The sequence below is a fragment of the Carlito syrichta genome, unplaced genomic scaffold (genome assembly GCF_000164805.1).
Source record: "Carlito syrichta isolate Samal-C Ts95f unplaced genomic scaffold, Tarsius_syrichta-2.0.1 Scaffold142862, whole genome shotgun sequence".
Classification (NCBI taxonomy): domain Eukaryota; kingdom Metazoa; phylum Chordata; class Mammalia; order Primates; family Tarsiidae; genus Carlito; species Carlito syrichta.
Genome location: NW_007086958.1, coordinates 91,388 through 105,845, shown reverse-complemented (window position 1 = coordinate 105,845; position 14,458 = coordinate 91,388). Strand labels below are relative to the sequence as shown.

Below are 14,458 nucleotides of genomic sequence, written 5' to 3'. Positions count from 1 at the left end.
GACCAAATATAGAAATAACCCAAACTCTTAAAAACACAGAAAATAAGCTAAAAAAGACAGAACAAAACCTTCAAGAGATGAGTGACTACCTCAAGAGGCCTAACCTAAGAATAATCGGACTCCCTGAGGTAGAAAGAGAAACAGAGACCACATTGGAACAAACTTTCCACGAGATCATTCAAGAAAATTTCCCTCATCTAATCAGTGATACAAAAATTCAAACACAAGAGATTCAGAGAACCCCCGCAAGACAACAAATGAGAAGACCAACTCCTAGACACATAATAATTCGCCTAAATAAAGTAGGCACAAAAGAAAAAATCCTAAAGGCAGCAAGAGAAAAAGGCCAGATCACCTACCATGGAAGACCAATCAGAATAGCAGCAGATTTATCTACAGAAACCCTGCAGGCTAGCAGATCTTGGAGCCCTATCTTCAAAGTCCTAAAAGATAAACAATTTCAACCAAGAATAACCTCCCCAGCCAAGCTAAGCTTCATCAGCGAGGGAGAATTAAAATCTTTCCCAGATATCCAATCCCTAAGAACTTATGCTGCCACCAAACCACCTCTACATGAAACACTTAAGAAAGTACTAAACACAGAAGAAAAGGAAAAAAGAAAAACGTTCTTCACAAGAGTATAGGGAAAAGAATAAAATATACATGAACCAACCCCCAAACCAAAAGAAAGGCAAAAAAACCAAGTGGAAGAGCAACAACTCTATAAGAACTCTATGATAGGGACGAACTCTCATATTTCAATAATTAGCCTGAATATGAATGGACTAAACGCACCACTGAAAAGACATAGAATGGCAAAATGGATAAAATATCACCAGGCAACAATATACTGCCTTCAAGAGACCCAACTCACTAGAAAGGACATACATAGACTCAAAGTAAGAGGATGGGAAACAAATTTTCAGGCAAACGGAACACAAAAGAAAGGAGGAGTTGCGATCCTGATTTCAGACAAAATACCATTTAAGCTATCAAAAATTAAAAAAAATACAGAGGGCCACTACTTAATGATAAAAGGTTCACTCCATCAACAAGAAATATCTATCCTAAACATATATGCACCCACCATAGGTGCTCCAACTTTCATAAATCAACTTCTAGGAAAACTAAAGAAAGATATTGACTCTAACCCCATCATAACTGGAGACTTTAATACCCCACTCACAACCCTAGACAGATCATCAGGACAAAAAATCAGCAAGGAGATCCAGAACCTCAATGTGACTCTGGACCAAATGGACTTAATTGATACCTACAGAACACTCCATCCAAAGACCACAGAATACACATTCTACTCATCACCGCATGGCACGTATTCTAAGATCGACCACATAATTGACCATAAATCAAGCATAAGCAAATTTAAAAGGACTGAAATTCTACCATGCACCTTCTCAGACCACAGTGGAATAAAAATAAACATTGACACCAACAAGGTCCCCCCAGAACCCACAAAGACACGGACACTAAACAGCATGATGCTAAGCAACTCCTGGGTCAATGATGAAATCAAAACAGAGATCAAAAGATACCTGGAAACAAATGAAAATGAAGAAACATCTTACCAAAATCTCTGGGATGCCTTAAAAGCTGTAGTAAGAGGGGAATTTATATCTCTGCAAACACACATGAAGAAAATGGAAGGAACACAAATGAACAGCCTAACAAGCCACCTAAGGAAGCTGGAAAAGCAAGACCACAAAAATTCCTAATTTCAGCAGAAGAATCCAGATCACCAAAATAAAAGCCCAAATCCAGGACATGGAAGACAAAAAGATAATACAAAAAATAAATGAAACAAAAAGCTGGTTCTTCGAAAGAATAAATAAGATCGATGGTCCCCTACTAGACTGACCAAGAAAAAACCCAAATAAGCACAATCAGAAACACAAAAAATGAAGTCACATCTGACCCTGAAGAAATACAAAAGATCATTAGAGACTACTACGTACACTTGTATGGAAACAAACTTGAAAACCTTGAGGAAATGGAGGACTTTCTGACATCACACAACCTACCTAGGTTGGAACAAGAAGAAATTGAGACCCTAAATAGACCAATAACAATCAAGGAAATCGACTACGTAATAAGAAAACTACCTACAAAAAAAAGCCCTGGTCCAGATGGCTTTCCAATAGAATTCTACAAGACATATAAGGAGGAGCTATCACCAATCTTACTCAAGGTATTCCAGGCGATTGAAAAAGATGGAACTCTCCCCAAATCATTTTACGAAGCCAACATCACATTGATACCCAAGCCAGGTAAGATCCAACAAAGAAAGAGAACTACAGGCCAATACCTTTGATCAACACAGATGCTAAAATTCTCAACAAGATCCTAGCAAATCGGATTCAACAATACATCTCAAAAATCATCCATCATGACCAAGTAGGCTTCATGCCTGGGATGCAAGGCTGGTTCAACATTCGTAAAACCATAAATGTAATTAAATACATCAACAGATGTCAAAACAAAAACCACATGATTATATCATTAGATGCAGAAAAAGCTTTGTATAAAATCCAGCACCCCTTCTTGATAAAAACCCTCGAACATCTAGGCATATGGGGAATATACCTCAAAATAGTAAAAGCCATCTACGAGAAACCCACAGTCAGCATACTCCTAAACGGACAAAAATTGGAACCATTTCCCCTGAAAACTGGAACAAGACTAAGATGCCCACTCTCACCCCTCCTGTTCAACATAGTATTGGAAGTCCTGGCTTGAGCAATCAGAAGAGAAGGCAATCAGGGGTATCCAAATAGGAAAAGAGGAAGTCAAGTTATCTCTCTTTGGAGATGATATGATTGTGTACCTTGAAAACCCAAGAGAATCTGTCAAAAACCTCCTTACACTGATAAAGGCCTTTGGCAAAGTCTCAGGATACAAAATAAATATGCAAAAGACAATCGCATTTCTTTACACCAATAAGAAACAAACAGAAACCCAAATAAAAACCACAATTCAATTCATAATAGCCACAAAAAAAATGAAATACCTTGGCATCTTCCTAATCAGAGATGTGAAAGCCCTTTACAATGAAAACTACAAAACACTGCTCAAAGAAATCAAAGATGACACAAACAAGTGGAAAAATATCCCATGCTCATGGATTGGAGGAATCAACATTTTGAAGATGTCCATCTTACCTAAGGCAATCTACAAATTCAATGCAATATCCATCAAATTACCAGCAACATTCTTCTCAGACCTAGAAAAAACAACACAGGAATTCATATGGAAACACAAACGTCCAAGAATAGCCAGAACAATCCTCAGCAAAAAAAAACAACAAAGCAGGTGGTATCACATTACCAGACTTCAAACTTTACTATAAAGCTACAGTCATCAAAACAGCTTGGTATTGGTATAGGAACAGACATATAGATCAATGGAATAGAAGTGAGATTCCAGAAGCAAAACCTCAGTTTCTCAACCAACTCACCTTCGACAAAGCCTCCACCACCTACCACTGGGGAGAGGAGAACCTATTCAGTAAATGGTGCTGGGAAAACTGGCTGACCACATGCAGAAGATTGAAACAGGATCCATATGTGTCTCCATGCACAAAGGTTAACTCCAAGTGAATCAGAGACCTAAATGTAAAACCTCAAACTATAAGAACCTTAGAAAATGAAGGACATACCCTCATGAAAATCAGAACTGGCATCCCATTCCTGAACAAAACCTGAAACCCACAGGTCATAAGAGAGAAGATAGACAAGTGGGACCTTATTAACCTGACAAGCTTCTGCAAAGCCAACTTCTGCAAAGCCAAAGAAACCATCAAGAGGGCAGGGAGACAGCCTATGGACTGGGAAAAAGTATTTGCCCACACCAGGACTGACAAAGGCTTAACATCTTGGATCTACAAGGAACTCAAACGTGCTGAAAAGAAAAAAACAAACAACCCCATTATAAAATGGGCAAAAGATATGAACAGACACTTCACAAAGGAAGACATCTGAGCAGCCAACAGACACATGAAGAAATGTTCAACCTCACTAATCACCAGGGAGATGCAAATCAAAACCACACTGAGATACCACCTAACTCCAGTCAGAATGACAATTACCAACAACTCAAAAAATAACAGCTGCTGGACAGGGTGTGGCGAAAAGGGAACACTGCTACACTGTTGTTGGGAGTGTAAACTAGTGCAACCTCTGTGGAAAGCAGTGTGGTGATTCCTAAAAGCTCTAAATATCAACCTCCCATATGACCCTGCAATCTCCCTACTGGGAATGTATCCGGAAGAACTCAAATCACTCTATAAAAAAGATACCTGCATACGTCTGTTTATCGCAGCATTGTACATAATAGCAAGAACCTGGAAGCAACCATGCTGCCCATCAAAAGAGGACTGGATTAAAAAAAATTTGGTACAAATACATGATGGAATACTACGCAGCCATAAAAAAGAAGAAAATCATGAATTTTGCAGCAACCTGAATGGAACTAGAGTCTATAATACTGAGTGACCTCTCACAGAAACAAAGTTCCTAGTATCACATGTTCTCACTCATACAGTCGACCTTGAACATCCAATGTAATACTATAAGAAAATGACTGACAGTAGTGGGAAACTATGGGGGGGGAAGGGAGATGGGATTAACAGTAGTAAATATCTGTCTGGGGACGGGGAAACACCTCTTATCAATAAGGGTACCTGAACGAAACATATTTGTATACCTAACCCCTTAACTGTACCTCACAATATCATAATAAAAAATATTGATTATAAAAAAAAAAGCACCTGCCTTCAAGTTCAGAAATTCTTTATTCTGCTTGATCTAATCTGTTGTTGAGACTCTCAGTTGCATTTTTTAAATTCTTGGAATTCTTCAGCACCCAGATTTCTTCTTTTTTATGATATCCATCTCTTTGTTGAATTTCTTATTCATATCATTGTCTTCCTGATTTTGTTGAATTGTCTATCTGTAGTCTCTTGTATCTCACTGAATTTCCTTAAGATCATTATTTTGAATTTCTTTTCTCACATTTAGAGAATTTCCTCTTCTTTGGGGTCTGTTACTAGAGAATTGTTGTGTTCCTTTGGTGGTGTCATGTTTCCTTGCTTTTTCATATTTCTTATGTTTCTAAATGTATATCTGTGAGGTGAAGCAGTCACTTTTTCCAATTTTATAGGGTAACCTTTATAGAAAAGATCTATTTCTGTAGTTGAGTCTTAGAGTGTCAGTTGGGCAGGGTGTGTTGGCTTTCATTCTGGGTGGACAGAATAGGGATCTCCCTGCAGTATTGTCAGCTATAATCCTCATGAGTGGTGTCTGTGTGTGCCTCAGTGGTCTGAGCTGTGGGACTGTGGTGGTGGTGGTGGTGTGGCTTTGCTGAGAGGTGGTTTACTAGGCTCATTCTCAGGTCAAGAGTACATGTGTTCATATGGTGGGGCAGCTGGCTCCACTGGGCTGTTTCTTTGACTAGGGGTGTGTGGGGGCAGTGGTTTGGTGACTTGGGGACTTGCTCACTGGGGGAGAGCTTGCTAGGATATTTCTGTGGCCGAGGACATGAGTGCTGTTTGGCTGGCATGGGGGTGAGGTTGCTAGGGGTAGGTTGCTGGTAAGGCCCTTTTGGAACTAGAAATTAGAGCAGAGAGATGGTTGGGAATGGACTGGAGAAGAATAAGAAGGAAACTCTTGAGTTGGTTTATTGTTATAAATTGTAAGCATAATAAATACACTGCATGTCCCTGTGAAAATTATTGGTATAGTTTTTTTTTTTCTTTTTTTTTTTTTGAGTTGGAGCCTCACTCTGTCGCCCAGACTGGAGTGCAGTGGCCGCTCCCAGCCACCCCTGCTTCGACCTGCTGGACTCTGGCGATCCTTCCGCCTCAGCCTTCTGAGTAGCCGGAATTACAGGCGCGCACTACCATGTCCGACTGATTTTTGATTTATTGTAGAGATGAGGTCTCGCCAAGTTGCTCAGGCAGGTCTTGAACCTGTGGGCTCAGGCAATCCACTCACCTCAGCCTCCCAAAGGTGCGGGATTACAGGCTGAGCCACCGAACCTGACTTGGTATAGTTTTATACTTGTTGATGTTGAAAAATAAGATGTGAGATATGGTTAGCTACAAAATTACAGATTCATTTGGGGCAGGAAGTAATTTGGAAGTAATTTCAAATGCAAATTCAATTTTATTTGGGTTAATACTTAAACTTACTTGGACTAAACTTAAGTTTTGTAATATAAATTATGCTTCTCTAAACCTGAAGGAGGATTGTATTGTAATAGTGAACTGTGGTAACATATTCTTATGAAAGGTTACATGTGATTTAAAATTGTTTTCATATGGGTAACACATTTAGAGGGTTCAAAAATCAAAAAGTAAAAGCAGGTGTATTTCTTTCTTTCTTTTTTTTTGAGTTGGAGTCTCACTCCTTTGTCCAGGCTGGAATGTAATGGCATACTCGCTCATGGCTACCCCAGTGTCGACCTGCTGGGCTCCAGCGATCCTTCCGCCTCAGCCTTCCGGATAGCCGGAACTACAGACACGCACTACCACACCTGGCTATTTTTTATTTTATTGTAGAGACGAGGTCTCGCCAAGTTACCCGGGCTGGTCTTGAACCCGCGGGCTCAGGCAATCCACTGGCCTTGGCCTCCCAAAATGCTGGGATTATAGGCTGAGCCACTGAGCCTGGCCAGCAGGTATATTTCAACATGTCCTCTTCCTACTATTTATTCTCTATCTTCCCAGCAACTCTACCAAAAAGAGGAAACTATTATTGGTAATCTATTAATCTTTTCACAATTTTCATGCCCACACAAGTAAATATGCATGTGTTGTTTCTCCTTTCTACCAAAATGGTAGCATTCTATGCTTACCTTTCTTTTTTCACTTAACTTTTCAGATATTTTAATTCCTTTTTTTAGAGCTACATAATATTCCTTCATGTGGATATGCCAGGTATTCTGTAGGATGTCCTTGTATTTGAATTTGGCTGATGTTTTTCTCATGGTTTTACTGAGGTTAGGGTTTTGGGGAAGAAGACCGTAGGGCGAAGTATCATTTTCTAATATATCAAGAGTATATGCTTACCAGCATGATTTATCACTGATTCACTAAGTCTGTTTAATGTTGTTTTTTTCCCTTCTAGCTTATGAGGTAGATAATTTATGTAATTAAAAAATTTTAAATTGACACAATAATTGTGCATATTCATGGGGTACATAGTGATGTGCTGCATATGATATATGATGATCAGATCAGGGTAATTAGAATATCCATCATCTTCAACATTTATTACTTCTTTGTGTTGGGAACATTCAATATCTTCCTTATAGGTATATGAAACTATACATTATTAACTATAGTCATCCCACAGTGCTGCAGAACACTAGAACTTACTTACCTCTCCTATCTAGCTGTAATTTTGTATCCTTTAACAAATTTCTCCCTCTCTTTCCCAGTCTCTAGTATCTTTTGTTCTACTTTTTACTTCTATGAGATCAACTTCTTTTTAGCTTCTACATATGAATGAGAACATGTGGCATTTAAGTTTCTGTTCCTGGCTTATTTCACTTAACATAATTCTAGTTGTAATCCATATTGTTGCGAATAACAGGATTTCATTATTTTCTGGCTGAATAGTATTTCATTGTGTATATATATGTTGCTTTTTTTGTGTGTGTGTCATGGTCTCACTCTGATGCTCAGGCTGGAGGGCAGTGGCATGATCACAGCTCTTTGCAGCCTTAATCTCATGGGTTTAGGTGATTCTTTTGCCTTAGCCTCTGGAGCAGCATGGACTACAGGTGTATGCCACCACGCCTGGCTAATTTATTGATTTTCTTTGTGGAGATGAGGTTTTTCTATGTTGCCTAGGCTGGTCTTGAACTCCTGGGCTTCAAGACTTGCAAAGTGTTGGGATTATAGGTGTGAGCTACCATGCCAGGCCCCATTTTATCCATTCATCTGTCATACCCCTTAGGTTGATTCCATATCTTGACTATTGCAGATAACATTTAGTGTTGTTATAAAGGAATACCTGAGGCTGGGTAATTTATGAAGGAAAGAGATTTATTTGGCTCATGGTGCTGCAGGCTGTACATGAATCATGGCACTGGCATCTGCTCAGGTTCTGGTAAGGGCCTCAGGCTGCCTCCACTCATGGCGGAGGGGAGCTGGTGTGTGTGTAGATCACATGGGAAGAGAGGAGGCAAGAGAGAGAGAGGAAAGGTACCAGGTTCTTTTAAACAACTGACTGTCAGAGGAACTTTCTTGGGAGTGAATAAAAGTGCAAACTCATTCAGTCCCCTCCCCGACCCAAGGAGGGGCTTTATTTATTCATGAGGGATTCACTCCCAAGACCTGAACACCTCCTGTTAGACCTTATTTCCAACATTGGAATACAATTTCAACATGATGTTGGGAGGGGTAAAACATCCAAACTATAGTACTGATGTTGTTGACCTTAATCACCAGGTTGAGATGGTGTTTGCCAGGTTTCTTCTCTTTCATGTTACTCTCCCCTTTCTTTCCATACTGTACTCTTCAGAAACAAGTTGCCAAGTATAGCCCTATTTAAGGTGGGGAGGAGGGAGCACTTATTTATTATATTTTAAAATGCTGCATTTTATGACTCATTTTGAAATGTGAGAATGATGATGGTTTACTCTAGTTTTCCTTCCAACTGGCCAAAGTTCTGTTAATTCCTCTTGATGTTTATTAGGTGTTTTCTGTCAGAGATCACAACGTTTAGATGATTTCTGGGAGACATCCTAAGGAGTCGGGCCAGACCTGGGCATTTGTTCTCAGCTGGTGTGTTAAAGACCACCCTCATGGGTGGGTTATGTTGAGCAAGGTAGAACAGCGGTACCCAACCTTTTTGGCATCAGGTCGAGTTTCATGGAATTCAATTTTTTAATGGATGACTGAGAGGATAGTTTTAGGATGATTCAAGTGCATTACATTTATTGTGCACTTTATTTCTATTTTTATTATTACATTGTAATATATAATGAAATAATTATACAACTCACCGTAATGCAGAATGAGGAGCCATGAGGTTGTTTTCCTGCAACCAGATGGCCCCATCTGGGGGTGATGGTGACAGGAGACAGTGAGATCTCAAATCATCAGGGATTAGCTGCTCATAAAGAGTGCGTAGCCTAGATTCCTCGTGTGTGCATTTCACAGTAGGGTTTGTGCTCCTATGATTATCTAATGCCACTGCTAATCTGACAGGAAGCAGAACTCAGGTGGTAGTATTAGTGAGTGATGGGGAACAACTGTAAATACAAATGAAGCTTCGCTGGCTCACCCACCCAGCACTCACCTCCTGCTGTGTGGCCTGGTTCCTAATAGGCCATGGACCAGTACTAATAGCTTGGGGGTTGGGGACTCCTAGGCTAGAAGATGTCTGGTTTAAGCGCCATTAAAAAGTGAGCAAAAGACATCAATAGACACTTCTCAAAAGAAGATATATGGGCAGCCAACAGACATGTGAAAAAGTGCTCAGCCTCACTCATCATCAGAGAAATGCAGTTCAAAACCACATTGAGATACCACCTAACCCCAGTAAGAATGGCCATCATTAATAAAACAAACAACAACAGATGCAGGTGAGGATGTAGAGAAAAAGGAATGCTTCTACACTGCTGGTGGAAATGCAAACTAGTGAAACCTCTTTGGAAGACAGTGTGGTGATTTCTGAAAAACTAGAAATTGACCTTCCATATGACTCAGCAATTCCCCTATTGGGATTATACCCGGAGGAACTCAAATCATTCTACAAAAAAGACACCTGCATATGTATGTTTGTTGCAGCTCTGTTCACAATAGCAAAAACACGGAACCAACCATGTTGCCCATTGAAGCTAGACTGGATAAAAATATGTGTTACATATACACAGTGGAATATTATGCAGCCATAAAGAAGGACCAACATATGGACTTCGCAGCAACTTGGATGGATTTAGAGTTGATCCTACTCAGTGATCTATCACAGAAGCAAAGAACAGAGTACCATATGTTTTCACTCATAAGCAAACCTTGAACAATTATTATAATGCTATAAGAAAGGGATCGGCAGTAGTGAGAAACTATCAGGGTAGGGGGAGTGGAATTGGCAGTTGAGGGAAACTGCTAGGGGCGGGAGGGGCGCATCTCATCAACAAGGGTACCTACCTGCATAATCAACGTTTGTCTACCTAATCCTTAATTGTACCCCACATCTTTATAATAAAAAAAGAAGCTGTCTGGTTTCGCAATATTTACCAAGCATCCTATTTTTGGTACTTGATAGATGCCCAGTAAATCATTCAGTGAATTAACATGCAGGACTTAATTGTATATAGTTGTTCCTTGACTTATGGTGGGATAAACTGATAAATTCATTGTAAATGAAATTGTCATTAAGTTGAAAATGCATTTACTACACCTAGCCTGTTGAATATCATAGTTTAGCCTATCCTACCCTAAATGTACATAGAATACTTACATTAGCCTACAGTTGGGCAAAATCATCTAACACAAAGCCTATTTATTATAAGGTTTCTTGTCCTGAGTAGTGCTTGACATACAACGAGGACTCAGATACTGACTGCAAATACAAATTTTTGGTTCTTTTTTTAAAAATTTTTTTGAGTTGGGATCTCACTCTGTTGCTCAGGCTGCAATGCAGTGACATGATCATGACGATCACAGCTCACAGCAGCCTCCACCTCCTGAGCTCAGGTGATTCTTCCACCTCAGCCTCCCAAGTAGCTGGGACTACAGGCCCACACCACCATGCCCAGCTATTTAAAAAAATTTTTTTTTGTAGAGACAAGATGTTGCTGTGTTATGCAGGCTGGTCTCAAACTCCTGAGCTCAAGCAATCCACCCACCTCATCCTCCCAAAGTGCTGGGATTATAAGCATGAGACACTGTGCCCAGCCACACATTTTTAATTTTTTGGGGGAGGGATTTATAGTGAAATACTAATTAAGAGAGTCACCTATCCAACGCTAGAATTTCCTCTGAAATCCTGTTTTGGTATCACAATTTTTTTCTTTTACTGTTTTTAGCTTTCTCTTCATCTCCTGGAGGAACCAGTGATAACTAAAGATATATACGAAGTTGCCATTTCTCTCATCCAGATGTTTGATGACTTGGATATGAAGGAGAGTGGGTAAGACACTCCATTTGGCAGTGCATGTTAATATATTTGCTATTTTATTTTATTTTATTTTTGAGTTGGAATCTCACTCTGTCGCCCAGACTGGAGTGCAGTGGCCGCTTTCCGGCCACTGCAGCCTCGACCTTTTGGGTTCTGGCGATCCTTCCACCTCAGCCTTCCGAGTAACTGGAATTACAGGCATGCACTACCATGCCTGGCTGATTTTTTGATTTATTGTAGAGATGAGGTCTCGCCAAGTTGCCCAGGCGGGTCTCAAACCCGCGGGCTCAGGCAATCTACTCACCTCAGCCTCCCAAATGTATTTGCTATTTTAAAACTTGGTTAATCATTTGGAAGCTTTTTAGTGTTTTTGCAACACAGGAAGACCCCCAACACGAAATGAGTTCTGTTCCGAGAGTGTTTCTAATTTGTTGTAAGTCTAACAAAGTTAGCCTAGGTACCCAATGAACACAATCGCTATGTAGTACTGTATATATTGAACAGACTATACTGACACTGTTATGTGGAAAGAATACATACAACAATGCAGGTGTGCATCTTTAAAGCTTGTAACTTGAAGGTTTGTATGTGGGGGAGTTACTCTATTCAGAAATAGCTGTAGACTTTTTTTAGCAATTACTATATATTTTTTATTTTTTTATTTTTTTGGTCTTGAAACCAATTGCATAGGTTCCAATCCACTTACTATTTTTAAATTTTTAATCTTGAAACTATTAAAATATTGAAATTTATTCGGAATTATTTTATTTTGAAATTATTACTCACAGAATATTGCAAAGAAATACACAGGGAGGCTTCATGCACCTTTTACCCCACCTCTCTCAATGCTAACATCTTGCATAACTACAGTAAAATATCAAAATCAAGAGCTTGACATTGGTGCAATCCTCAGAGTTGATTCTGATTTTGCCAGCAATACATTCACTCATGAGTGTGTGTATATGTGTGGATCTGTGCAATTTTATTACTTGTGTAGATTTGCGTAACCACTAACACGATCAAGGTAACTATTGAAATAAAATTGGTCTAGGGATATAACACAGGTTGTAAAGATAAGAATTGTTCCATGAAACTGCCCAGTTATACATTCATTTATATCAATTTTCACACTCATATTACATACACGAATCACTATATATTATATTTTTTGAGTTGGAGTCTCACTCTATCACCCAGACTGAAGTGCAGTGGCACACTCACAGCCACCCCAGTGTTGACCTGCTGGGCTCTGGCGATCCTTCTGCCTCAGCCTTCCAAGTAGCCAGAACTACAGGGGTGCACCACCACGTCCAGCTAATTTTTGATTTATTGTAGAGATGAGGTTTTGCCAAGTTGCCCGGGCTGGTCTCGAACCCACGGGCTCAGGCAATCCACTCGTCTCGGCCTCCCAAAGTGCTAGGATTACAGGCTGAGTCACTGAGCCTGGCCTGAATCACTATGTATTTTAAAATCAAGTTAGTATTTTAGAAATTTTGTGCTGGAAACTTTCACTTTGAAATAGTTAAAGCCATGCTGTATACAGTCTTACGTCTGATAGTTTTTAAAACTAGGATTTATAGCCTGAAGATAATTTTTTCAGGCATGCAGAAGTCCTACCTACCATTCAAAACCTTGAGGTAAAACGTTAAGTACTACATTATTAGATACTGTTGAAAGCCTTTCTTTGCCTTTGTTTTCATTTTCTCTAAAGATATATCCCTGGCGCTAAGCAGCCTTTTGTAACACAGACATTCGTTCATTTAGTGATTCTTTGAAAACTGGAACATGTTTTCTCTTGGGAATGGTTTTAGGTCATAAGTGGTGGTTAGAGTTTACAATTTTAAAAATATCATACTATACCTTATCATTGAACCTTTACTGTGTTAATTTTACTCTAGCTCTCTCTTCATAGTTTTGCCTTTACCAGAATGTCATATAGTTGGAATCATACAATATGTAGCCTTTTCTGACTAACCTCTTTTACTTAGTTTTATGCATTTAGCTTCCCTTTATGTCTTTTCATGACTTGATAGCTCATTTTTATTTAGCACTGTATAATACTGCATCATTCGGATATTCCACGATTTAATTACCCATTCACCTACTGAGTTTCCTACTATTCAAATGTAAATAACATTTTTAAAGTTAAAATTTTTTTGTGGAGACAGGGTTCACTATGTTGCCTTGAGCTCCTGGTCCTAAGGAATCTTCCTGCCTAGGCCTCCCAAAGTTCTGGGATTACAGGTGTAAGCCAATGCACCTGGCCGTATAAATACCATTTGTATTTTGGAACAATAAAAAACGAGAATGTAGATTTTACTACCTCATAGCAACCTGAACTAGAATGCTAGGACAGCTTTCTCTTATAGTCCTTAGTCATTCCTCCCCTACTTCAAAACATACCATATTTCTCTTCTTTAAGATTGTGAAATTTAAACATATATAAAATCTAAATCTACTAATTGCCTTACTTCTGAACAATATCTTAGAATGAGGTAGCTGTATTCTAGTCATTTCTAGCATTCATGCAGTTGTAATTGTAGATGATTTTGGCTGTTTTTTAGCTTCCACAAATTTGATGCTATTTTAAAATATCATTACTATGTTTTGATTTATCCAAATGTATATCATTTTATTTATTTATAATTCCATCTGGCTTCATAGACGTTTCTTTTTGGATCATTATAATTTATTTTTTTCCCCTATATTTTGATGTTATTTTCCCTTAATCTTCTGGCTTCTATATTATAGCAGGAAGTTACCTTTTCCTTGAATTTTAAAAGTTTTTTAGAGATGAGTTCCTACTCTGTCACTCAGGCTGGAGTGCAGTGGCATGATCTTGGCTCACTGTAGCCTCAAGCTCCTGGGCTCCAGTGGTGCTGCCTTGGCCTCTCAAGTAGCTCAGACTTCAGGCCCGAGCTACTGTGCCTGACTTACCTTTTGATCTAATTATTCTTTATAATAAATCTGTCTTTTTGCTCTGACTAGCTTCCAGATATATTCATTGTCTTTCATGTTCAACGGTTTCACTGCTGTGAGTAGGTATAGATTTCATTTCTCTGTTTGAGGTTCAGTGGGTTTACTAAGTCTCAACATTGGTGTCTTTGACTCTGCCCAGTAACCTTTTTCATCTAATACTTTAGCATCCACTGATAATCTTGCCTGAGTCTGTTATTACATTAGTGATGTTCTTATTTTACCTTTTGTTCCATATTTATTTCCTGAGGTTATTCTATAACGAAGAATTTTTATTTTATTACCCTGCTTTTCTCCTTCTCTTTTTAACTGTCACAATGAACACCCCCCCCCCC

At 39.1% G+C, this 14,458-nt stretch overlaps 1 protein-coding gene across 1 annotated transcript in view; it reads left to right on the top strand.

Moving 5' to 3' along the window:
• The window catches only part of TDRD9 (tudor domain containing 9), a 142,323-nt gene that overhangs the window by 52,398 nt on the left and 75,467 nt on the right, over nucleotides 1–14,458 (top strand). The window contains exon 9 of the mRNA XM_008049977.1: nucleotides 11,056–11,159. Within this exon, the coding sequence (XP_008048168.1) occupies nucleotides 11,056–11,159 (104 nt within the window). The remainder of the gene's footprint in view (nucleotides 1–11,055; nucleotides 11,160–14,458) is intronic.